Source organism: Heterodontus francisci, chromosome 32 (genome assembly GCF_036365525.1).
Source record: "Heterodontus francisci isolate sHetFra1 chromosome 32, sHetFra1.hap1, whole genome shotgun sequence".
Taxonomy (NCBI): domain Eukaryota; kingdom Metazoa; phylum Chordata; class Chondrichthyes; order Heterodontiformes; family Heterodontidae; genus Heterodontus; species Heterodontus francisci.
In genome coordinates, this window is record NC_090402.1 from 48,411,055 (window position 1) to 48,437,297 (window position 26,243).

The following is a 26,243-nucleotide window of genomic DNA, read 5'->3' on the forward strand; positions in this document are numbered from 1 at the left end:
TCCTGTACTATTCCCGTATCCTTGATGTTTTTAGTATGTGGAAATCTATCGATCTCAGTTGTGAACGTACTCAACGACTGAGCCTCCACAGCCCTCTGGGGCAGAGAATTCCAAAGATTAACCACCCACTGAGTGAAGAAATTCCTCCTCATCTCAGTCCTAAATGGTCTAACCCTCATTGGTTATATTTTACTTTTATTGAGAATTTTGATTTTGGTTTTTAAATAAGCCATTTTTGGGATGATTGGGGGAGGGGGCAATAAATAAATGTCCTATCTTTAAGTCAGAGGTAGATGATTCTGTACAATCCTGTCCCCTTCTGAATTGACTGTTCCAATGATCTAGTTGGCTGGCCTCCCATTCTCCATAAACCTCAGCTCATGCAAAACCCTGTTGCCCATATCCTATCCTGCACCGGTCCTGCTCATTCATCCCCCATGTCCTCGCTGGCTTACATTGGCTCCCAGACCCTCAATGCCTCAAATTTAAAATTGTCATTCTCATGAATATATCCTTGCGTGGCCTCACCCATCCCTAGTTCTGTAACCTCCCCCTGCAGTCTTACCCCCCTCCCCTCTGCCTGGGAGAACTCGGTGCTCAGCTCTGATCTATTAAGCACCCACCTAACTGTTGGGAGCTGTGCCTTCAGGTGTCTAGGCCCTATACTTTGGAATTTGATAGCTAAATATTTTTGTCTCTTGACCTTCCTCTCATCCTGTAAGACCCTCCTTTAAACCTACCACATTTACCAAACTGGTCATTCACTTTAACATTTCCTTCTCTGGTTCAGTATCTGTTTTTATCAGATTTTTGTGAACTACATTGGGCTCTTTTCCTACTTTAAAAGTGCTATATTAGGCAACAATCATGTTATGAAGTGAAAGGTTACCCTGGATTTCCTAGTTTGAGGCAGAATATTTTGGGAGTTAAACCTAGAGCTCTTTGTATCTACACTAATGAGTTAGTGCTGACTTTTAGTCAAGTTAGAGCAGTAGTTCTAAGTGAAATCGCAAGGGTCTTTTTAATTTGATTAATTTGGAATATAATTTATTGAAAGAGAGATCTCTTTGTTAGTTGAGTAGTTATGATGCACTTGGATCAAGAACTATATGGACAGCCCTAATTGAATAAATAAATTTAATGAGATTAATTTGCCTTGTAAATCCCAATGTTTTTACCTGCAGTTTAAGAATTCAGCATGTAATAGAGAATCGAAATAACTTCCATTTATATTGTGTCTTTTATGATTTTAGGACCTCCCAAAGCTCTTTATGCCTTGCTAATTACAGTCAGCTCTGTAACTTACTCTAATCCTTCTTTTCCCTTTCTCAATTTGTTTTATGTTCCTTCTTTCCAAATTCTTTTCTAATTCCTTTTAAATGATTGAGCCTCTGCCAGACACTTGTGGTAAAGCATTCCATTCTAATAACTCATCTCATTCTGCTAACTTCTTCCGCTGGTCACCTTGTGAAAACAATTCACAATTTCAAAACCTCTATCAGATTAACATTCCCTGCCTGAGTGGGAAAACCCCCAGGTTTTTCTAGCCTTTCTGCATCATTATAACCTCTCATTCCTGCCAAATGCTTTCCCATGCTTCTAATATTGCTATAATCTCAGAACTACACAATACTTCAGCTAATCTATGTCATATACAAATTCAAAATACTTTTTTCTATTCAGTGTACTTGTATATAAAACCCAGAATCCCATTTTCTCTTTTCTATGACCTTTTCTCCCTTGCATCCCAACTTTAAAGATCTATGTACTGGTTCAAGATCTCTTTTGCTTCCCTCCACCTCCCCACCCTGCACCCCCCCCCCCCCCCCACCCCCTCCCACCAACTTTAAGAATCTAGCTTTTTCAGTGTGTTGTTTGTTCCCCCAAAATACACAACTTCACATTTGAACTGCATCTACCATCTATCAGCCTACTTGGTTAACCTGTACTTTCTCTTGCTTTCTTTCTCAGTGTTGTACAGCCTCCCTGATTTGATGTCATTGGAAGACTTCAGTAGGATTTCGCTGTGTCTGTGCCCTAGTACAGATCATTAGGGGATGTTATCACATCTTACCAATCTGAAAAAACCTGTTTAACCCTATTCTTCTTTCTGTGCTATAGCCATCTCGCTATCCATGCAACTGGATCCCCTTGCAACAGGTTTCTGTTGTAATAGCTTCTCAAGCACCCCCAAAAATACATATCTACAATGTCCACCACAATTCCTTTATTTACATACTTATGATTTCTTCAGTTTAATTACTTTATATTTTCTACTTAACACTTGAAAAGCACTTCATTAGCTATCAAGCACTTTGCGATGTCCTGAGATATAAATAGAAATCTTTGCGTTCAAGTAAGCATGCCCTTTCCAAATCCATGCTAATTAGCACTGATTTGGAACATGGGAAATGGGAGCAGTAGTAGGCCATTTAGCCCCTCGAGCCTATTCCACTATTCAGGTAGATCATGGCTGATCTTCTACTACAACGCCATTTTTCTGCACTATACCCATATCCCTTGATATCTTAGATATCTAGAAATATATCGATCTCTGTCTTAAACACACACAACAACTGAGCCTCCACAGCCCTCTGGGGTAGAGAATTCCCAAGTTTCACCGCCCTTTGAGCGAAGAAATTCCTCCTCATCTCCGTCCTGAATGGCCCAACCCTTATTCTGAGACTGTGTCTCCGATTAGTCCATGCCTTTTTAAGCGCTCGCTACTTTCATCTCGCATTTTAAACAAAGCTTACAACAGTGACAACTTCCACTTGTATAACACACCTTTAAAGTAGAAAATTGTTCCAAAGTGCTTCAGAGGCGCAACCTACAAGGGAATAAGATGCTGTCCTATAATTTGTGGCTTGACTCTTCACCCTGGCCATTATTGACCAGGACACCAGGAGAACTTTCTTGCTATTTCACTAACGCCATGCGATCTTTTATGTCAACCTCAACAGACAGCTTAATGTCTCAAATCTTAAACCACAAAGTAGGTGAAGACAAGATACTGTTTTTGTCAAAAATATCAGTAGAAATCCTGTATGTAATTGGAGAGGTACCTTGTTTCTGCTCAGTAATACCTGATACCAATGCTTTATAAATTTTGATGTTATCAGGAGCATTGTGGAGAACTGTTATGGCCCTGATAGTTGTGATTCTGTTTCACTTCATGCCAATAAACGGGTAGTCGTGTTGCGATGCTGGCCATTTGAATCAGCTACACCCCACCTACATGGTTTTCCAAAGCTGCAAAGACGTCAGCCTTCCTGTTCAGAACGGTTCCCAACGTATGCTTGAATCTCTGAGGACAATTATGGTATATTCCCTCGCATGCTAATTTCTATTAGGTGGTCCTATCTGGGATGTGACATTAAAATCTTCAAATGAACAAACCCATTTGGTTTGTTTGTGCGTTACACAATATTTAGGAGGCCCTGGACCATTGTCAAAGGCCTTAAAGTTTAAACATAGTTAAAGTAAAACCATCTCTGCTTGTTTACTTTTTTCTTTGCAGCTCTTCCAAAAAATGACTCATCTAGTACTTCTGTTTTTGTAATTTTTCACGAGTTGAAGTAGCCTATAAATTATTTCACATTTTCCTTTACTTTCTTCAGTTTTCTCTGTCTCCCTTTATTCTTCCTCTCCTTGAAGGTAGTAATTCAAATTGGGATCTGGTTGCATGAGTTATGGTAGCATTGCCTTGGTACTTCATCCTACTTTTATGTAAATGTTGGTGTGTAATTGATTAGTAGGGACTTACAGACTTGTGATTAATATTTTCCCCCTCAGTTCTCAGAAGCAGAAACCATTTGTATGCCTCCATCTGTCCTAGCTGAAATGAATCAACCCAGTAGAGTAGAGATATTAACGCTGGCCTTGCAAATGAAACTGGTATCCCGTTAATGAATAAAAGAACTATTATATTTGGAAAGGTTTCTGTGTAAAGTCAGGGGTGCAGTCTTCCTTCTAAGCTGCGTAGCAACCCAGAAGTTCCAACGCAGGCCAAGCACAAGTCGGTCCTTTAAGTTCCCACATGTGCAATGCCACAAAAAACTTAAAGGGGCTGCCCAAAGCAAAAACAAATGAGAGGGAATGTTGCAGCAGTGGTTCATTTGTTCAGAAATGGCCTTTGTCGATCTGTAGCATTTTGTGCTATCAAATAGCCAAATTAAAATAAATGCTGTTGATCATCTGTGACATGTTGTAAGAGATTCCTGTATCAACTTATTCATGAGGAATTTTAGGCTGAGATTTTCTAAATCTGTTTGTGTTAAATTTCCTTTGGGACTTGTCTTGAGGGACATTGAGTCGAGTGAATACACAGTACTGGAAAGAGGCAGACATGAACTCATTCTCTGTGATCATTAACAACAACTTGCATTTATATAGCACCTTGAACATTGTAAAATATTCCAAGGCATTTCACAGGATCATTATCAAACAAAATTTGACATCAAACCACTAAGGGAGATATTGGGGCAGATGACCAAAAGCTTGGTCAAAGAGGAAGTTTTTAAGGAGCATCTTAAAAGAGGATACAGGTCGCTACTTCCCACCTCCAGGTTGCCACCTCCATCCTCCAAACCCTCCAACTTCTATGCTCTCAGGTGGTCAGTCTGAGATGACTGTAGGTCACTTAGGAGTGAACTGAATGCAGGCGAGTGATTTTCTGGCCAGCAATAGGCTGAAGCAGAAAAAACAGGATAACCAGAGACCAGTCACAGGCTCAGCAGGAGATTGAAATCTCTCGATCACAGCAGTGGTGGGGGAAGGGCAGTAAACTGATAGAAGTTACTTTAAATATCACAACAGAGCAGCAATTCAGAGACAAAGTTGGATCTTGTGTTGTAACCAATGTAGTCTGGAGCAAAGGCATTCTCTTGATGTTGAGATTAGTTCAGAAATTTGAAACTAAGTTTCAAATAAGATCTAGATCTAGACTTTTCCAGATCTTTTCACAGATCAGGAAAAAAAAGCAGCAGATTATAGATGGAAGCAGAGTCTTATATTTTTCCAATGAAGTCAAGTGCGGAAGCATGATCTTGATGTCCAGTGAAGCCAGGAATTTGAAGCCAGAATTGAGAGAAAAAAACACATCCAGGTCTCCTCCAGATCTTAACCAGAGATCACAAGGTAAGGTCGGGGGGTGGGGTTTGTACGATCAGACAGAGGCTGTTTAAACTAACAGTTAACTTGAAGTTTGGGCTAAAAGTGCACCCACTGTTAGAATCAGGGGAGCTTGAACAGCAGAAGAGAGGATTTAGTGAAGAGAAAGAGCAATGGATGACAGCAGATGGCCACGGAGAGATGTGAACAGTGAGGGGCTCCCAAGGGAGCTGACTGCCCAGGAACCATCTTGGAACTTAGTTACTTACGGAGTGATGAATGGAGTGAAACAGGGTTGTGTCCTAGACCCCATTCTGTTTGGCAGCTTCTTCTCCATGCTCCTGACCTTCACCTTCCCTGTAGATATGGAAGGAGTCTACTTGCACACTAGGTCAGGCGGCAAGCTCCACAATCTATCAAGGCTGAAATCAAAGACAAAAACACATCAAGTTCTGATCAGAGCACTCCTCTACACTGATGGTGCTGCGCTAGTCGCTCACTTGGAAACTCAACTACAAAGACTCATAGACGGTCTCTTCCTTGCTTGTAACTTGTTCTCCTTGATTATAAGCGTCAAGAAAACCGTGGTCAGGGGACATGGTGTTGCATATTTGCCCCTGATCACAATAAATAACACCCCACTGGAAGTGGTTGCAAATTCTGCTACCTTGGGTCCATGGTGACAGACACACGCACACGCTACCACCTTTGGCCATCTTGCGAAACGCACATGGGATAATACCAAGCTGACCCTTAGGATCAAGCTGATGGTTTATAAGGCCTGTGTTCTCAGAACCTTGTTGTATGGTTATGAAACATAGGCAACTTAAAGCTATCAGGATAAGAAGCTCAAAAATATCCACCTCCGCTGTGTGCGGCGCATTATGGGTGTATCCTGGCAGGACAAAATCACATGTTGCAGTCCCCTCAAAGGCAGAGCTCCCAAGTGCGTTGGCACTAATAAAACAGAGGCGGCTTTGGGAGATCGGACCCGTCCACAGGATGGAACACGGGCACATACCCAAGGACTTTCTGTATGTGGAAATAGCCGGGGCCAGATGACCAGTGGGGTGCCCAATGCTCCACTTCATGTCACGCTTGCAAGCATTCTTGAAGGCCCTAAATGTTGACTATTTCACGAGCTGACGAAAGAGGAAAATGGCGTCACATTTTGTGGACTGGTGTGCACTACCATGATGGCCAAATGCAACAGCAGCTTGCAACATGTACCAAAAACAACTCATCTCATCACTTGGCAGCTTCATGAGCAGCACTTGTGGCAGAAACTGCCTCTCAAGGATCGCCCTTCACAGCCATCAATAAAGGTGCATCAAGAGAAGACAACCCACTTAAATGGATTGTTTGCTGCGTGTCCATCATCTTTAATAGATGGAAGGATGCCAACTAGCCAAAGGAGGATAGAAAGGCAGAGGGGTTCAGGAAGGCAACTCCAGAACTAATGGTCTATGCAGCTGAAAACACAGTCACCAGTGGTGGGGGGATTAAAATCGGGGATGCGCAAGAGGCCAGAATTGGGGAAGTGCCAAGATCTTGGAGGATTGCAGGGCTGGAGGATATACCAAAGAGTGGAATGGGCCAGGCTGTAGAGGGACCAAAAACAAGGATGAGAATTTTAAGATTAAGGTGCTGCTGGACAGGGAGCCAGTTTAGGTTAGCAAGCACGCAGGTACTGACTGAAGGGGAGTTAAGTGTAATTTAGGAAATGTGCAGCAGACCTTTTGATGAACTCAAGGTTATGGAGGGTAGAAGGTGGGAGACCAGCCAGGAGAGCATAGGCATAGTCAAGTCTAGAGTTAACTAAGGCATTGGCTGAGGGATTTATCAGCAGAAGCAAAAGTTGAAGATGTTTATGGAGGTAGAAGGAGATGATTTTGGTGATGGAGATGTTATGTGGCCAAAAGCTCTCCGGGTCACATAGGATGCCAAGGTTACAAACTGTCTGGTTCAGCCTCAGACAGCAGTTAGGGAGGTGAATTGAGTCACTGACCTGGGACTGGAGTTTGTTGCAGGGTCTGAAGACAATGGCTTCAGTCTTCTAATATTTAGGTGGAGGAAATTTCTGCTTCCCCAGTACTGGATGTCAGACAAGAAGCATGGCAAATCAGACAGTGGAGAGCTTGGGAGAATTAAAGAAGGTGTGATGCCAGATGAAATTCCATTAAGTTTTTTGCTGGTGTCTGCACAGCTCCTTAGGATGGTTTTGATTCCTCGTCATTGATTCCATGTGTGGATTAGAAATTCATTGATTAAAAGACTATTCTTTTGGGCCTCCTTATCTCGAGAGACAATGGATACGCGCCTGGAGGTGGTCAGTGGTTTGTGAAGCAGCGCCTGGAGTGGCTATAAAGGCCAATTCTAGAGTGACAGGCTCTTCCACAGGTGCTGCAGAGAAATTTGTTTGTCGGGGCTGTTGCACAGTTGGCTCTCCCCTTGCGCCTCTGTCTTTTTTCCTGCCAACTACTAAGTTTCTTCGACTCGCCACACTTTAGTCCCGTCTTTATAGCTGCCCGCCAGCTCTGGCGAACGCTGGCAACTGACTCCCACGACTTGTGATCAATGTCACAGGACTTCATGTCGCGTTTGCAGACATCTTTAAAGCGGAGACATGGACGGCCGGTGGGTCTGATACCAGTGGCGAGCTCGCTGGACAATGTGTCTTTGGGGATCCTGCCATCTTCCATGCGGCTCACATGGCCAAGCCATCTCAAGCGCCGCTGACTCAGTAGGGTGTATAAGCTGGGGATGTTGGCTGCCTTGAGGACTTCTGTGTTGGAGATACGGTCCTGCCACCTGATGCCAAATATTCTCCGGAGGCAGCGAAGATGGAATGAATTGAGACGTCGCTCTTGGCTGATGTACGTTGTCCAGACCTCGCTGACATAGAGCAAGGTACTGAGGACACAGGCCTGATACACTCGGACTTTTGTGTTCCGTGTCAGTGTGCCATTTTCCCACACTCTCTTGGCCAGTCTGGACATAGCAGTGGAAGCCTTACCCATGCACTTGTTGATTTCTGCATCTAGAGACAGGTTACTGGTGATAGTTGAGCCTAGGTAGGTGAACTCTTGAACCACTTCCAGAGCGTGGTCGCCAATATTGATGGATGGAGCATTTCTGCCGTCTTGCCCCATGATGTTCGTTTTCTTGAGGCTGATGGTTAGGCCAAATCCATTGCAGGCAGCCAGAAGTCGTGGTACACATCGGTACCAATGACATAGCTAGGAAAAGGCATGAGGACCTGAAAAGCAAATATAGGGAGTTAGGTTGGAAGCTAAAAGGCAAGACAAGCAGAGTAGTAATCTCAGGATTGATAACGGTGCCACGTGCTAGTGAGGCTAGAAACAGAGAGCGAGTGCAGCTGAACACGTGGCTACAGAGCTGGTGTAGGAGGGAGGGCTTCAGATATGTGGATCATTGGGATACTTTCTGGGGAAGGTGGGACCTGTACAAGAAGGACGGGTTGCGTCTGAACTGGAGGAGCACCAATATCCTGGGCGGGAGGTTTGCTAGAGCTCTTCGGGAGGGTTTAAACTAGTTTGGCAGGGGGATGGGAACCGGAGCTACGGATCAGTGGATGGGGTAGCTGTTGAACAGGCAGATACAGAGTGCAGAGAGTCTGTGAGGAAGGTTAGACAGTTGACAGGGCAAAGTTGCAGCCAGTATGATGGGTTGAAGTGTGTCTATTTTAACGCAAGAAGTGTCAGGAATAAGGGTGATGAATTTAGAGCATGGATCAGTACTTGGAGCTACGATGTTGTGGCCATGACGGAGACTTGGATATCACAGGGGCAGGAATGGATGTTGGATGTTTGTTTCAAAAGGAATAGGGAGGGAGGTAAAAGAGGTGGGGGTGTGGCATTGCCAATCAGGGATAGTATCACAGCTGCAGAAAGGGAGGTTGTCGAGGAGGGTTTGTCTACTGAGTCAGTATGGGTGGAAGTCGGAAACAGGAAAGGAGCAGTCACTTTATTGGGAGTTTTCTATAGACCCCCCCAATAGCAACAGAGACACTGAGGAACAGATTGGGAGGCAGATTTTGGAAAGGTGCAGAAGTAACAGGGTTGTTGTCATGGGTGACTTCAACTTCCCTAATATTGATTGGAACCTCCTTAGTGCAAATAGTTTGGATGGAGCAGATTTTTGTCAGGTGTGTCCAGGAAGGTTTCCTGACTCAATATGTAGATAGGCCGACTAGAGGGGAGGCTATGTTGGGTTTGGTGCTTGGCAACGAGCCAGGCCAGGTGGCAGATCTCTCGGTGGGAGAGCATTTCGGTGATGGTGATCACAACTCCCTGACCTTTACTATAGTCATGGAGAGGGATAGGAGCAGACGGGATGGGAAAATATTTAATTGGGGGAGGGGGAATTACAATGCGATTAGGCAGGAACTGGGGAGCTTAAATTGGGAACAGATGTTCTCGGGGAAATGCACGACAGAAATGTAGAGGTTGTTCAGGGAGCACTTGCTGCGACTGCTGGATAGGTTTGTCCCGATGAGGCAAGGAAGGGATGGTAGGGTGAAGGAACCTTGGATGACAAGAGATGTGGAACAGCTAGTCAAGAGGAAGAAGGAAGCTTACTTAAGGTTAAGAAAGCAAGGATCAGACAGGGCTCTAGAAGGTTACAAGGTAGCCAGGAAGGAACTGAAGAATGGACTTAGGAGAGCTAGAAGGGGACATGAAAAAGTCTTGGCGGGTAGGATTAAGGAAAATCTCAAGGCGATCTGCACTTATGTGAGGAACAAGAGGATGGCCAGAGTGAGGGTAGGGCCGATCAGGGATAGTGGAGGGAACTTGTGCCTGGAGTCGGAGGAGGTAGGGGAGGTCCTTAATGAATACTTTGCTTCAGTATTCACTAGTGAGAGGGATCTTGGGATATGCTGGAAATTTTGAAAGACATGAGGATAGATAAGTTCCCGGGGCCAGACGGGATATACCCAAGGTTATTACGGGAAGCGAGGGAAGAGATTGCTGCACCTTTGGCAATGATCTTTGTGTCCTCACTGTCCACTGGAGTAGTACCAGATGATTGGAGGGTGGCAAATGTTATTCCCTTGTTCAAGAAAGGGAATAGGGATAACCCTGGAAATTACAGACCAGTCAGTCTTACGTCGGTGGTGGGCAAATTATTGGAGAGGATTCTGAGAGACAGGATTTATGATTATTTGGAAAATAATTTGATAGAGATTAGATAGTATAGTTTGATTAGAGATAGTCAGCATGGCTTTGTGAGGGGCAGGTCATGCCTCACAAGCATTGAATTCTTTGAGGATGTGACAAAACACATTGATGAAGGAAGAGCAGTGGATGTGGTGTATATGGATTTTAGCAAGGCGTTTGATAAGGTTCCCCATGGTAGGCTCATTCAGAAAGTAAGGAGGCATGGGATACAGGGAAATATGGCTGTCTGGATACAGAATTGGCTGGCCCATAGAAGACAGAGGGTGGTAGTCGATGGAAAGTATTCAGCCTGGAGCTCGGTGACCAGTGGTGTTTTGCAGGGATCTGTTCTGGAACCTCCGTTCTTTGTGATTTTTATAAATGACTTGGATGAGGAAGTGGAAGGCTGAGTTAGTAAGTTTGCCGATGACACAAAGGTTGCTGGAGTTGTGGATAGTGTGGAGTGCTGTTGTAGGTTGCAACGGGACATTGACAGGGTGCAGAGCTGGGCTGAGAAGTGGCTAATGGAGTTCAACCTGGAAAAGTGTGAAGTGATTCATTTTGGAAGGTCGAATTTGAATGCAGAATACAGGCTTAAAGACAGGATTCTTGGCAGTGTGGAGGAACAGAGAGATCTTGGGGTCCACGTCCATAGATCCCTCAAAGTTGCCACCCAAGTTTTAGTTTTAGAGATACAGCACTGAAACAGGCCCTTCGGCCCACCGAGTCTGTGCCGACCATCAACCACCTATTTATACTAATCCTACACAAATTACATATTCCTACCACATCCCCACCTGTCCCTATATTTCCCTACCACCTACCTATACTAGGGGCAATTGCTAATGGCCAATTTACCTATCAACCTGCAAGTCTTTGGCATGTGGGAGCACCCGGAGTTGATAGGGTTGTTAAGAAGGCGTATGGGGTGTTGGCTTTCATTAACAGGGGGATTGAGTTTCAGAGCCGCGAGGTTATGCTGCAGCTCTATAAATCCCTGGTTAGACCACACTTGGAATATTGTGTTCAGTTCTGGTCGCCTCATTATAGGAAGGATGTGGAAGCTTTAGAGAGGGTGCAGAGGAGATTTACCATGATGCTGCCTGGACTGGAGGGCATGTCTTTTGAAGAAAGGTTGAGGGAGCTAGGGCTTTTCTCATTGGAGCGAAGAAGGATGAGAGGTGACTTGATAGAGGTGTACAAGATGATGAGAGGCATAGACAGAGTGGATAGCCAGAGACTTTTTCCCAGGGCGGAAAGGGCTATCACCAGAGGGCATAATTTTAAGGTGATTGGAGGAAGGTTTAGGGGAGATGCCAGAGGTAGGTTCTTTGCACAGAGAGTGGTGGGTGCATGGATGATAGTAGAATGAAGGGTACGTAGGTAGTTTGATCTTAGAGTAGGTTAAAGGGTCGGCACAACATTGTGGGCCGAAGGGCCTGTACTGTGCTGTATTGTTCTACGTTCTAACACTCTACGAACTGCTTTGCCTGTGCTGGGACGAGGGAGCAGTACCACAGGACATGCGCGATGCCAATATCATCACCCTCTATAATAACAGGGGTGACCGCGGTGACTGCAACAACTACCGTGGAAACTCCCTGCTCAGCTTAGTGCGGAAAGTCTTCGCTCGAGTCGCTTTAAACAGACTGCAGCAGTTGGCTGAGCGCGTCTACCCTGAGGCACAGTGTGGCTTTCGAGCAGAGAGATCCACCATTGACATGCTGTTTTCTCCTGTAGCTGGCGAAGGAAGATGCCGTGAACAACAGATGCCCCTCTACATTGCTTTCATTGATCTCACCAAAGCCTTTGACCTCTTCAGCAGACGTGGTCTCTTCAGACTACTAGAAAAGATCGGATGTTCACCAAAGCTACTAAGTATCATCATCTCATTCCATGACAATATGAAAGGCACAGTTCAGCATAGCGGCGCCTTATCAGACCCCGTTCGTACCATGAGTGGGGTGAAACAGGGCTGTGTTATCGACCCTACACTGTTTGGGATCATCTTCTCCCTGCTGCTCTCACATGCGTTCAAGTCTTCAGAAGAAGGAATTTTCCTCCACACAAGATCTGGTGGCAGATTTGCCCGTCTAAGAGCGAAGACCAAAGTATGGAAGGTCCTCATCAGGGAACTCCTCTTTGCTGATGATGCTGCATTAACATCTCACACTGAAGAGTATCTGCAGAGACTCATCGACAGGATTGCAGCTGCCTGCAACAAATTTGGCCTAACCATCAGCCTCAAGAACATGAACATCATGGGACAGGACGTCAGAAATGCTCCATCCATTAATATTGGCGACCACGCTCTGGAAGTGGTTCAAGAGTTCACCTACCTAGGCTCAACGATCACCAGTAATCTGTCTCTCGATGCAGAAATCAACAAGCACGTGGGAAAGGCTTTCACTGCTATGACAGACATAAAGGTGGGGTTAAAGTGTGGCGAGTCAAAGAGACTTAGCAGTTGGCAGGAAAAAAGACAGAAGCGCAAGGGGAGAGCCAGCTGTGTAACAGCCCCGACAACCAATTTTATCTGCAGCACCTGTGGAAGAGTCTGTCACTCTTGAATTGGCCTTTTATAGCCACTCCAGACGCTGCTTCACAAACCACTGACCACCTCCAGGCGCTTACCCATTGTCTCTCGAGACAAGGAGGCCAAAGAAGAAGGTTAGTTGTTGGGATTTTCCATATCTTATTTGGCAGGTGATACAAAATGATACTGTGGGGAATGAATGTGGACCAGAATCCAGGAGCAGTTACTTGCCTGCGACTCGTACTTGATCTATGCTATCTGTTTTAGATCTGACCTGCCAATGCAACCTGTACTTTGTATCAATCAATGGTCAGAAGAAAGGAGACATTCATCACTTCCATCTAGGTTGTGTGACAACTAAGTTCACAATGTGAGTACCCAATGTGCCAACCAGGTTCCAGCTCTTCTATTTGGCAACTGGGCTAAATCACTTTCACAGGATAAAGTAATCAGAAAGGTCAACTTGCTAATAGGTCTGAGGGTTTAACTTTTAATTTCTTTCTTAAAAATGTACAATTCTCTTCAGTTTTTACCATGTTCTTAGATTTAGATGGCTTATTGGATTACTGCCTCATACTTGATGGCAACCTTTGGGTACTTGACCCAAAGGGCTATTATATCTGTTACATAGAATGAAAGCATTGCATTTATATAGGGCCTTTCACAATTTCAGGACGTCCCACCGTGCTTTACAACCACTGAAGTACTTTTGAAATGCAGTTACTGTTGTAGTGCAGGAAATGCGGCAGCGAATTTGTGCATAGCAGGACCTTTCAAACAGAAGTGTGATGATGACCAGATATTCTGTTTTAGTAGTGCCATGTGAAACAGTTGTTTTTCAGATTGCAGGACGGTATATAGTGCACTTCCCGAGGAGTGGGCATTTGGACTTTGGCTTTTCTTGATCTACTATAGTAATCACAATTGCACAATTTCAAAATTTACATATGAAGCAAAACTTGGAAGTATTGTGAACTGTGAGGAGGATAATGGACTTCAAGCGCACGTAGGCTGGTGAATTGGGCAGACGTGTAGCAGATGAAATGTAATGCAGAGAAGTGTGAAGTGATGCATTTTTGTAGGAAGAGTGAGGAAAGGCAATATAAAATAAAGAATCTGATTCAAAAGGGGGTGCAGGAGCAGAGGGACCTGGGGGTATTTGTGTACAAATTGTTGGATGTGGCGGGGCAGGTTGAGAATGCAGTTAATAAGGCAAACGGGGTCCTGGGCTTTATAATCGAGGCATAGAGTACAAAAACAAGGAAGTTATGATGAATTTTTATAAACCACTGGTTCGGCCTCAAGCATAGTTTTGTATCCCATTCTGGGCATCACACTTTCGGAAGAATGTGAAGGCATTGGAGAAGGTACTGAAAAGATTGAGAATGGTTCTGGGGATGAGAAACTTCAGTTATGTGGATAGATTTGGTAAAGCTGGGACTGCTCTCTTTAGAGAAGAGAAGTTTGAGAGAGGTTTTGGTAGAGGTGTTCAAAATTGAGGGATGTGGACAGAGTAGACAGGGACAAACTGTTCCCATTGGCAGAAGGGTTGAGACCCAAAAGACACCAATTTAAGGTGATTGGCAAAAGAATCAGAGGCGACATGAGGAAAAACTTTTTTTACGCAGCTAGAGTGAGGATCTGGAATGTACTGCCTGAGAGTGTGGTGGAGGCAGATTCAATCATAGCTTTCAAAAGGGAATTGGATAATTATCTGAAGAGAAAAACTTTGCAGGGTCAAGGGGGAAAGATACGAGAGTGGAACTAGCTGAGTAGCTCTTGGAGACTTGGCATGGACGTGACAGGCTGAACGGTTTCCTTCTGTGCTGTAACCTTCCTATGATTTTATCTTTTACGTCCATCTGAGAGGGCAGTTGGGGCCTCAAATTAATGTCTTAGCCAGAAGACAGCACCTCCAATAATGCAGCACTCCCTCAATACTATCTGATGTGCCAGTCTGAAGTTGTGCTCAAGTCCCTGGAATGGCACTTGAATCTCCAACCTTCAAACTCAGAGGCATGATTGGTACCTGTTGATCCATAACTGAGACCAAATAGCGATTATCGATAGACTTTTTAAACTGAGTACATTACAACTGATCTGATCCTAGTCCTTAAGCGGCTCACACATATACACTTCTCAGGAGGAGGTACCAGCTAATAATCAATTTGGGAACTTGTCTGATTGTTACCTTCTCTAGCCTGGGACTGCTTGTCATGCACCTACCATCACCCTGGTGGAGTTATTAGGGTTTGCAGTCCTCTAGCATCGTCCTGGAGGCTCAGAAATTTAAGATCTATCTCTCAGACGCTGCTGCAAGCAATGGTAGCACATTTATTGTGCCGTGGGGGGGGGGGGGGAAGGTGTTTTTTTTTCATTTTCTTTGAACACCAGTTAATTACTAAAATATTGGAGGTGGGAGAGAAAAAGGCAGTTTGACGGTGAATCCAATCGGGTTACAGAGTCTTTAGTTTTCCTTAAGTGGACTGGCTGGGCCCTGTGAGGATAGACATGTCAGCTGACCAATGGTTGGAGGTGGGGGGCGGTGGATGGTGAGGGGAGATGATGGTGACATAGATCGACTGTCAAGTGATGAAACCCCTGGGATATGTCCACCCAGAGATAGCAGCCCTATGAATTCGATTAGCACAGATTGTAGACCAAATCTGGGATTTTCCTGGTCTGCATTACTCAATTGCAAGTGAGGTAATGTTGCTGATAACCTGAGTCACTCGCTGATGGTCACAGTTCTATTTACATCATCAGAACTGTGATGTGTTAATAACAGTAGCGAGTTAATCAATGTTGACTGGTCCTGACCTGTATGCTTTCATTAAACATTAACTAGTTTATTTTAGTGTGTCAGCAGACGACAGAGTGGATGTAGGGTTCCTGCAGCAATACTGACATTTTCTGGCACATAACAGGCAACCATGAAAAATAGCACAGGGGTGAGTAGTATTCCAAATAACTTTGTTGTGCGGCCACAGTGAACTCTTGAGGTATTGGATAGCGTCTGTGGGAAGGGCAGTGCGATCACTATAACTTCAACTATGGAGCTGCATTACATTTGGCAGAGATTGTGTGTGATTTCTGTGTTTGGATAGATTCTGTATACACATCTGAGAAGGAGGGAGCTGTATGTGTTCAGGTTTGTGGGGACAGCTGTCTAATCTACACTGGAGGAAGAATCTGAATTCAACTTAAGTGTCTGAAGATGAATTTTTCAGCAGCTGAACTCTTATCCCTCAATTTGTGAAGCTGTGAGGATTGTATACGTTTGCATGTTTGGTTTCTTTCCCATGTGTGCTGGTTTTCAGCTCAGATGTACACCTGATGTCGGGGGTGGGGATTCTGTCCTGACCCTTGTGTAATGTCTACCAAACAAACTGTAAAATTGTAACCTCTTGGGTCCAGTAATGATTAACAATGCTGCCCTTGCCTTTTGTTCTGAATGTCTGTTAATCTATTAAAAACAAAAATTTGTGGGGAGGCTAATCTCCAGTTTGTGTAATGCAGGACAAAAATTATATAATCTACCGTGTCCTGTAGGTGCTTGATAATGATCTCACCTGAGCAGGACTCTTGTCATCTCACTGTAAATACTGTAATCCTACTGACTTATAAATCTTGAACATGCTAACAATTTTGTTATAACAGCATTTTCTCTCCTGCCGTGGCTGAGGTGCAATGTGCTCATATACTGTCCTGTGCAAATGCTTCCCCTTCTCCCTCCCCCCACCCCCCCCCCCCCCCCCCACCCCCCCACAATTGGTTGTGCCATCATTAAGTAGTCAGTAGTGTAGAGATTTTGCTGAGGCTTTATTGTTTGCTGATCAGACTACTGGAGCACTGTGTACATGTCTGGTTGCTGACTTTCAAAAGGGATGTACATACAGTGAGGAAGGGGAAAAGATGAGCAGCAAGATAGATTCTAAATATAAAAGGGAATGCGTTATTGGGAAAGATTAGAGGAGCATAAACTTTATACTCTAGTGAGAAGATAAGGGAAAATTCTTATCAAAGTATATATGGTATGAAGTGACATGGATAAGGTGAACCTAGAATTATTAGCTTACCTATTAATTTCTTCTTTCTTGGCTGGCTTTAAAAAAAAAACTTGCATTTATCAGGTGTTTTTCGCAACATCGGTTAGTTCCAAAGCCAACCTTGTTTTAAATGCAGTCACTGTTATGTAAGCAAATGTGGCAGCTAATTTCAGTCCAATAAGGACCCAAGAAATCAAATGAGAAATTACTAGCTAGTCTGTTTGTGATACTGGTTGAGGATTAACTGTTGTTCACGATACCAGGAGACGGGCGGCGCAGTGGTTAGCACCGCAGCCTCACAGTTCCAGTGACCCGGGTTCAATTCTGGGTACTACCTGTGCGGAGTTTGCAAGTTCTCCCTGTGACCATGTGGGTTTTCGCCAGGTGCTCCGGTTTCCTCCCACAGCCAAAGACTTGCAGGTTGACGGGTAAATTGGCCATTATAAATTGCCCCTAGTATAAGTAGGTGGTAGGGGAATTGAGGGAAGGTGGGGATGTGAAAGGAATATGGGATTAATGTAGGATTAGTATAAATGGGTGGTTAATGGTCGGCACAGACTTGGTGGGCCGAAGGGCCTGTTTCAGTGCTGTATCTCTAAATAAATAAATAAAATAAACTTCCCATGGAGTCAATTCTATCCATCTGAATGGGTGGATTTGAGTTCAGATTGATGTCTTGTGTGAAAGATAGCATCTCTGCCAATGCAGCATTCCTTCAGTACTGCCTCCGTTTGAGTTCTAATCCTGCAGGCTTTGTACTTGCATATTGCACATCTTCATTATGCCTCAAAATGCTTCAACACAAGAACACAAGAAATAGGAGCAGGAGTAGGCTATTCAACCCTTTGAGCCCGCTCCGCCGTTCAATGAGATCATGGCCGATCATCTACTTCAACACCATTTTCCTGCACCTTCCCTGTATCCCTTTGTTTTTAATATGTAGAAATCTATTGATCTCAGTCTTGAACATACTCAATAACTGAGCCTCCACAGCCCTCTTGGAGCAGAGAATTCCATTGATTCATCACTCTGAGTGAAGAAATTCCTCCTCATCTCAGTCTTAAATGGCCTGCCCCTTATTCCGAGACTGTGTCCCCTGGTTCTACACTCCCCTGTTAGGGGAAACATCCTTCCCACAGCCTGTCGAGCTCTGTAAGAATTTTGTATATTTGAATAAGCTCACCTCATTCTTCTAAACTCCAGAGAATAAACGCCCAGTCTATTTAATCTTTCCTCATAGGACAATCTTTCCATCCAGGAATTAGTTTGATGAACCTTTGTTGCACTCCCTCTATGGCAGGTATATCTTTCCTTTGGTAAGGAGACCAAAACTGCGCGCAATACTGCAGGTGCAGTTTCAGCAAGGTTCTATATGACAGCAGCAAGACATCTTTATTCCTATACTCAAATCCTCTTGGAAAAAGGCCAACATACCATTTGCCTTTTTAATTGCTTTCTGTATTTGCATGTTAGCTTTCAGTGGCTCATGAACAAAGACACCCAAGTGCTTTTGGACATCAACACTTCCCAATCTCTCTCCATTTAAGAAATACTGTGTATTTCCATTTTTCCTACAAAGTGGATAACCTCACATTTCTCCACATTATATTCCATCTGCCAAATTTTTGCCCACTCATTTAGCCTCTCCGAATCCCCTTGAAGCATCTTTGCATCCTCCTCATGACTCGCACTTCCTCCTAGTTTTGTGTCATCTTGGAAATATTACATTTGGTCCAGACATCCAATTTATTGACTCAGATTGTGAATAGCTGGAGCTCAAGCACTGATCCTCATGGTACCCTACAAGCCGCAGCCTGCCAACCTGAAGATGACCTATTTATTTCTACTCTCGGTTTTCTGTTTATTAACCAGTTCTCAATCTATGCCAGTATATTCCCAGTCCCATGTGCTCTAATTTTGTTTACTAATCTCTTGTGTGGGACCTTATCAAAAGCTTTCTGAAAAGCTAAATATACTACATCCACCCTTTCCCCCTTATCTATTCTGTTACATCCTCAAAAAACTTCAACAAGTTTGTTAAACCTGATTTCCCTTTCATAAATTCATGTTGGCTCTGCCCAATGCTACCGTTCTTTTCTAAGTGTCCTGTTATCACTTCCTTTATTACGTATTCTAGCATTTTTCCTACGATTGATAGACTAACAGGCCTGTAGTTCCCCGTTTTCTCTCTCCTTTCATAAATAGTGGGGTTACAATTGCCACCTTCCAATCTGCAAGAACCATTGCAGAGTCTATAGAATTTTGAAAGATGACAGCAATGCATCTACTATCTCTACAGCCACCTCTTTCAAAACTCTGGAATGTAGATCATCGGGTCCAGGGGATTTATCTACTTTAAGTCCATTAATTTCTCTCAATACTTTTTTTTCTAATATTGCTATCTTTCAGTTCCTCGTTTTACACCAGTCCATTGATTCTCCATTATTTCTAGCAGGTTTTTAGTATTGTCCTCTGTGAAAACAAGCACAAAGTATTTTAGTTTCTCTGCCATTTCCTTATTCCCCATTATAAATTATCCTGACTCCGCTTGTAGAAGACCCACATTTATTTTTGTTAATCTTTTCCTCTTTACGTACCTATAGAAGCTTTTACAGTCCATTTTTATGTTGCTAGTTTACTCTCATTCTATGTTTTCTTAATCTTTTTCTTGGTCCTCCTTTGCAGAATTCTAAACTGCTCCCAATCCTCAGGCTTACCATTTTTGGCAACTTTATACGCCTGTTCCTTTGATCTAATATAATCCTTGATTTCTTTTGTAAGCCATGATTGGAACACTTTCCTTGTTGGGTTTTTCTGCATTAAAGGAATGTATTTTTGTTGTAGACTATGTATTAATTGTTTAAATGTCAGCCATTGCCTGGCTACCATCATATCTTTTAACGTAGTTCCCCAATCCACCATAGACAATTTGCTCCCATACCTTCATAGTTTCCTTTGTTTAGATTTAAGACCCTGGTTTCTGATTGAACTACATCACTTTCAAACTTAATGTAAAATTCTGTATTCTGGTCACTCTTTCCGAAAGGCTGCTTTACAACAAGATTATTAATTAGCCCTTTTTCATTGCACAATACTAGATCTAAAGTAGCCCGTGGTCTGCTCTACATTGGGGAGCCCAAGCACAGACTGGGTGACCGCTTTGTGGAACACCTCCCCTCAGTCCGCAAGCAGGACCCTGAGCTTCCGGTTGCTTGCCATTTCAACACTCCTCCCTGCTCTCATGCTCACATCTCTGTCCTGGGATTGCTGAAGTGTTCCAGTGAACATCAACGCAAGCTCGAGGAACAGCATCTCATCTACCCATTAGGCACACTACAGCCTGCCAGACTGAACATTGAGTTCAATAATTTCAGAGCATGACAGCCCCCCATTTTACTTCCATTTTTAGTTGTTTTTTCTTTTTTTCTTTGTTACATTTTTATAACCATTTTTTTGCATTTATTTTATTTCATCTTAGTTTGTTCAGTTTGCTTACCCACTGTTTTTTTTCATGTTTGCACTTGCCGCTGTTCAATATTCAGTCCGTTAACACCCTATCTGTACTAATGCTTTGTCTTTCAACACACCATTAACATATTGTTTGCCTTTGCTCCATGACCTTTTGGTCAGCTGTGTGGCCTTGTCCAATCTACACCCTCTCCTATGTTATCTCTTGCCCCACCCCCACCTCACTTGCTTATAATCTGTGACATTTTTAATATTTGTCAGTTCCGAAGAAGGGTCACTGACCCGAAACGTTAACTCTGCTTCTCTTTCCACAGATGCTGCCAGACCTGCTGAGTGGTTCCAGCAGTTCTTGTTTTTATTTCAGATCCTAGTTAGTTCCTCAACTTACTGCTCTAGAAAACCATCTTGCGTACATTCCAAGAATTAGTCCTCCACAACATTCGTACTAATTAGGTTCACCCATTCTATATGTAGATTGAAATCCCCTGTGATTACTGTATTACCCTTGTTACACTCACCTCTAATTTCCTGATTTATACTGTGATTTACATTACCACTGCTGTTTGGCCTATAAACAACTCCCATTAATATTTGCTGCCCCTTGCTGTTTTTTAATTCCACCCAAACTGATTCTACATCTTGATCTTCAGAACTAAAGTTGATGAATTACTTTTGAACTGTAGTCATCTATTCTTTAGGGCAAACATGGCAGCCAGTTTGCACATTGCAAGATAATGGAAATAGCAAATGAGATAGGGGACCATTTATTGTTTTGGTTGAAGGGTATGTGTGGCTAGGATGTCAGGAGACTTCTCATTGCCATGAGATCCTTTATGCATAATTGGGACAGACAGAATTTCGCTTTAGTGTCTTATCTCTGACAATGTAACACTCCCTCAGTGCTGCACTGAAGTGTCAGCTTAGATTACGTGCTCATCCTGAGGTAGGTGTCAACGACTATGTCAAGCTGACATTAGAGTTGAAAGTCCAGGGTGAAGTTATATTGTGTCAAGTTTAGATAAAATGATAAAGAGAGCTCGTAAATTACATTGGGACCAGCTCCACATGGAAAGTACAGCAGAAAAAAGATGGGAAGGACTTTAATCTGGAAGCTGCAATGGTAGAGGAATTACTTTAACTTGCCTAAATAGCTAAATAAATTAAGTAACTTAATAAAATTTAAATAAATAAATGATAAATATTTTATTTTAAATTTTAATTATTTTAAAAAGGGAGGATTAACCCCCCCCCCCCCCCCCCACAAATTTCTTAATAAATGCTAAAGAAACACTTCATGTAATGTAGTGGGGATGGTGTTTGCGAAATCAGAAAGTCCTTGTGATCTGTAGATTTTGAAATGTTTTTTTTAAGTAGATCTTGAACCATTGGCATTGATCCACACCATAGTCTGACAGCTTGTGCAATAATGTATATTTGCAGAAATCAAATTTCTTTTGGCCAAGACTTCTATGCATTTTAGGCAGTTCAGTTTGGTGCTTTGGAATCCTAAAACATTATGTAGCAGAAACAGACCATTCAGCCCATCGAATCTGTTGCAGTGTTTGTCTTCATTTGAACATGGACAAATGCGAGTTAATTAAGGAAAGCCAGCATGGATTTTTTCAGGGCAAATCATGTTTAACTAACTTGCTGCAGTTTTTTGAGGAGGTAACAGCGAGGATTGATGAGGGCAATGCTGTTGATATGGTGTACGTATACTTTCAAAAGGCATTTGATACAGTACCACACAACAAACCTATGAGCAAACCTGTAGCTCATGGAATAAAAGCAACATGGATACAAAATTGGCTGAGTGGCAGGAAATAAAGAGGAGTGGTTAATGAATGTTTTTCGAGCTGGAGGAAGGTTTGTAGTGGAGTTTCCCAGGGATCAGTCTTGGGACCCTTGCTTTTCCTGATGTACATTAATGACCTAGGCCTTGGTGTACAGGGCACAATTTTAAAGTTTGCAGATGATACAAAACTTGGAAGTATTGTGAACTGTGAGGAGGTTAGTGTAGAACTTCTAAAGGACATAGACAAGTTGGTGGAATGGGCAGACAGGTGGCAGATGAAGTTCAATGTAAAGTGATTTATTTTGGTAGGAAGAACATGGAAAGACAATATAGAATAAAGGGTTCAATTCTAAATGGGGTGCAGGAGCAGAGGGACCTGGGTGTATATGTGCATAAGTCATTGAAGGTGGCAGGACAGGTTGAACGAGCGGTCAATAAAGCATACAGTGTCCTGGGTTTTATTAATAGGGGAATAGAGTGCGAGAGTAAGGAAGTTTTATGTTAAACTTGTGAAAGACACTAGTTCGGCTTCAGCTGGAGTATTGCATCCAGTTCTGGGTGCCGCACTTTAGGAAAGACGTGAGGGCATTAGAGAGAGTACAGAGAAGATTCACAAGAATGGTTCCAGGGATGAGGAATTTCAGTTATGAAGATAGATTGGAGAAGTTGGGACTGTTTTCCTTGTAGAAGAGAAGGCTGAGAGGTGATTTTGATGGAGGTATTCAAAATCATGAGGGGTCTGGACAGAGTAGATGGAAAGAAACTGTTCCCACTTGTGAAAGGATCGAGAACGAGAGGGCAGAGATTTAAAGTATTTGGTAAGAGAAGCAAAACTGACATGAAAAACTTTTTCACGCAGTGAGTGGTTAACGTCTAGAATATGCTGCCTGAGAACGTAGTGGAGGCAGGTTCAATTGAACCATTCAGAAAGGAATTAGACAGTTCTATGAAAAGGAAGAATGTGCAGGATTATGGGGAGAAGGCAGGGAAATGGAACTGAGGGAATTGCTCTTTCGGAGAGCCAGTGCAGATACGATGGGCCGAATGGCCTCCTCCTGCACTGTTACCATTCTGTGATTATGGTCTTGCTGACCATTGCAAACAACTAGTTACTTTATAACTCTTCATAACACAAATAGTGGTGGAGAGAGAGTCACAGCTGAGGCTGGGGGTGAGACCAGACCAAAGAAAGGTGGCACCAACTTGTGGAATAGATGGATAATTTACCCCTCAATGAAAGCAGGTTGTCTAGCCGCTAACTAAATGGAACAATAACTTGCATTTAAATAGCACCTTTAATGGAGTGTAATCAGCCAAAAATTAACACTGAACAGAAGGAGGAGACATTAGAACAGGTGATTAAAAGCTCCGGTTAAGGAAGTAAGTTTTGAGGTGCATCTTAAAGCACAGGAGAAGCAAAGAGGTGGATGAAGGCATGGTGCCAATGGTGGGCTGAAGGGAATAGGTGATGCAGGGTTCTTTGAAGGGTTGTAGGGCTGGAGGAGATGAGAGATTGGGAGAAGTGAGGCTGTGGAGGGATTTAAACACGTTGAAAATTTTTAATTGAGGTGTTGGTGGACTGGGAGCCAGTGACCGCAAGATGAGCAGAAGTTGTAGATGTGGACAGTGGTTTGTGCAGGTTGGAAGATGGGAGGCTGGTCAAGAGAGCATTGGACTATTTGACTGTTCAGATAGAAAAAGCATAGATGACCATTTCAGCACAGATAGGCTGATGCAAGAACAGAGATTAGTGATTTTATTCGGATGGAAGTCACTGGTCTTTGTAATTGGAGAGGAAATGAGGCTGAGTCATGATTTTTGTGGGGACCAGCTCTCGAACTGGTCAGGGGAGGAGGACTGATGTCGACTAGTGCTAGTTCCCCAGGAATACCTGTTGTATTGTGCTGTCTGTCTGACTGTGCATTTTTTGTCTTTTAAAGTAGACACATTTAAGGAATGTGGCTAAGCTTTAGAGTCTGTTTACCGCTATGGGATGTAGTTAACCCTGTAACAATTCATGTCTCCAAAACCTTTCACTATTGACTTTTCATTGTCTGAAATGAGTTGTGTAGCAATATGCTGTTTTCTTATCTGTCTTCAAAGCAAACCTGCTCTACCTGTTTTATTTTTAAGAAATGAAGGTGGTGGAGGATGGGGGTGTTGGTTGGAGCCATAGCCCATAGTACAGGGTCACAGATGTTAACAAGGGGGAGTGAACCAAGGCCTATTGGGCAGTGTTGGTGGGGGTGAGCAGGGGTGTTATCTAGAATAATCTAATCATATTTGACTTGAGGGATATTCTAGGTTCAATGGAAAAATTAAAATGTTGAGACTTAAAACAGTAAAGAGGTGGCAGAACAGGATCCTGGCCCTAATACGTGTCCTATGATCCCTTTCTCCTCTTGGGCTCCTCACAGTGTTAGCATCGAGTTTGACCCACAGCTGTTGCTGAACTGCTCAGCCTGCCTTCATCTAGATACTGTGGATTGTGTGGTTGTTACAAAGTTGAAGCTGGATTCTTGAGTACCTGAGGGAGAATAGTAGCCTGGTAGAAATGGTAACAGAAGAGACTGTCGCAGGTAGGTATGGCAGGAATCTACCAAAACTGGTGCTGCAATGTAATAGCTCTTGTGAGTTATCCATATGTCAGTCCAAAAGCAGCTCCATGTGTCCCTGTGGGCCCCTGACAAGATGCCTGTGTTGCTGAAACTGTGAAGCTCTGAAACTTGTGCAAGATGGATTGTTACTGTAGAATTTTAACAGAAAATTATCATTGGACTTTTTTAATGGTTTATGGTGCAACTCCTTCTTTGGGGTGGGTTGATTTTTCTGACCAGATCTTCCTGTTAATGTATTAGTCATCATCAAATTGCTGAGGTTCATTGAAGTTTCCTGGTTTTGAAAATTCTCAGTGAAGAAGCCACTCAAACATCAAGAACACGTTGATGCTAATCATGAGCCACTAAAATAAACCATTTTGTCCCTTTAACTGCTACCCTTTTCTCCCCAGCTTGCGTGCTCCTATTTTTAGTCATGAGCTTTTAAGCTTTGTCTCATTGCCACACTCTCCTTTTACAAGAGAGTGTTGTTCTCTGTTGTGTAATGCAGAGAAGCGGGAGCAAATGTCTGGGACAAGCTACCTAATTATGGGGAACTGCAAGGGTGTCAGCAGTAGGAGTGAGGGTGGTGGTAGTAGAGATGGGGGATGTTGTTGTAAAAATATTTGGTGGCTGTTATGTGGGATTTGAAGCTCCGCTGAGGGTTAAACAGGGATACAGCGGTCACATCTGAGAGAGCAGGCAGGGAGTTATTGGTGGTGGTTGAGCTGGATGGTCTTGAACTTGTTGATGTTACATTGAAGGAAGCTCTGTAATGGCCTGTGGACCAAGTGTGCTTGGGATAGTAATCTTGACCAGCACACTAAAGTTATACCATTGACAATATCACTTTCAGAGTGGTCGGTGTACTTTTCTTGCTGTGGTTGCAAATGCTGGTCAGAGAAGATTGCAAACTTGAGTTTCCCAAATGAACGTGTGCTGTTTATGGTAACTGTCACCCCAAGTTGTACCTAATTGAATAAGACCTTTCACTGTGTACGTGGAAGTGCCAACAAGTGAACTCTGCGAATGTGCTTTATGCATCTGGTTGCCAGGACCTAGCCTTGCAATTTAATTTCCTGCTGTTTAGCCTCAGGGAGGATGGAGATTAGTTTTTAAGTGGCTGAAAGGCTAGGTAGCTACCGAGATCACAAGCGATGACTCGTGTTGTGAGACCAAAGTCACATCAATTGCCAGAAGCTGTAAAGCAGAAACATTCAGCCAAAGAAAGATAAAATGTGGATAGTAAGTTATTTTTCAACAGTCCCAAGATAATCTGATAAATTCTGGAGCCTTTTTTGCACAACAAAGATTGACTTGCATTTTCATGCTTGCAAAGTTCAATTGTATAAATATGTGTGGAGAGACATATGCACAGTTAATGTGAAGCAAAGACTCCTTCCTTGAAGTTTGTGCTTTGAACTGCTTTGGATTTGGGCAGCTCAGCCAGTACTTGGCTGCTGTGACACATTTGGCTCAGACTGACTTTATTCCCTGTGCTTGTAT

General features: G+C 43.3%; 1 protein-coding gene across 3 annotated transcripts in view; it reads left to right on the forward strand.

Moving 5' to 3' along the window:
- slc31a1 (solute carrier family 31 member 1) overlaps positions 1-26,243 on the forward strand; it is an 88,867-nt gene that overhangs the window by 16,796 nt on the left and 45,828 nt on the right. The window contains exon 1 of one of the 3 annotated variants that reach the window (XM_068012753.1): positions 15,691-15,779. The exons of the other annotated variants lie outside the window; for them this stretch is intronic. Within the exon in view, the coding sequence (XP_067868854.1) occupies positions 15,762-15,779 (18 nt within the window). The 5' untranslated portion in view covers positions 15,691-15,761. Of the gene's footprint in view, positions 1-15,690; positions 15,780-26,243 lie in introns of those variants that run through there. 3 annotated transcript variants of the gene reach the window in all.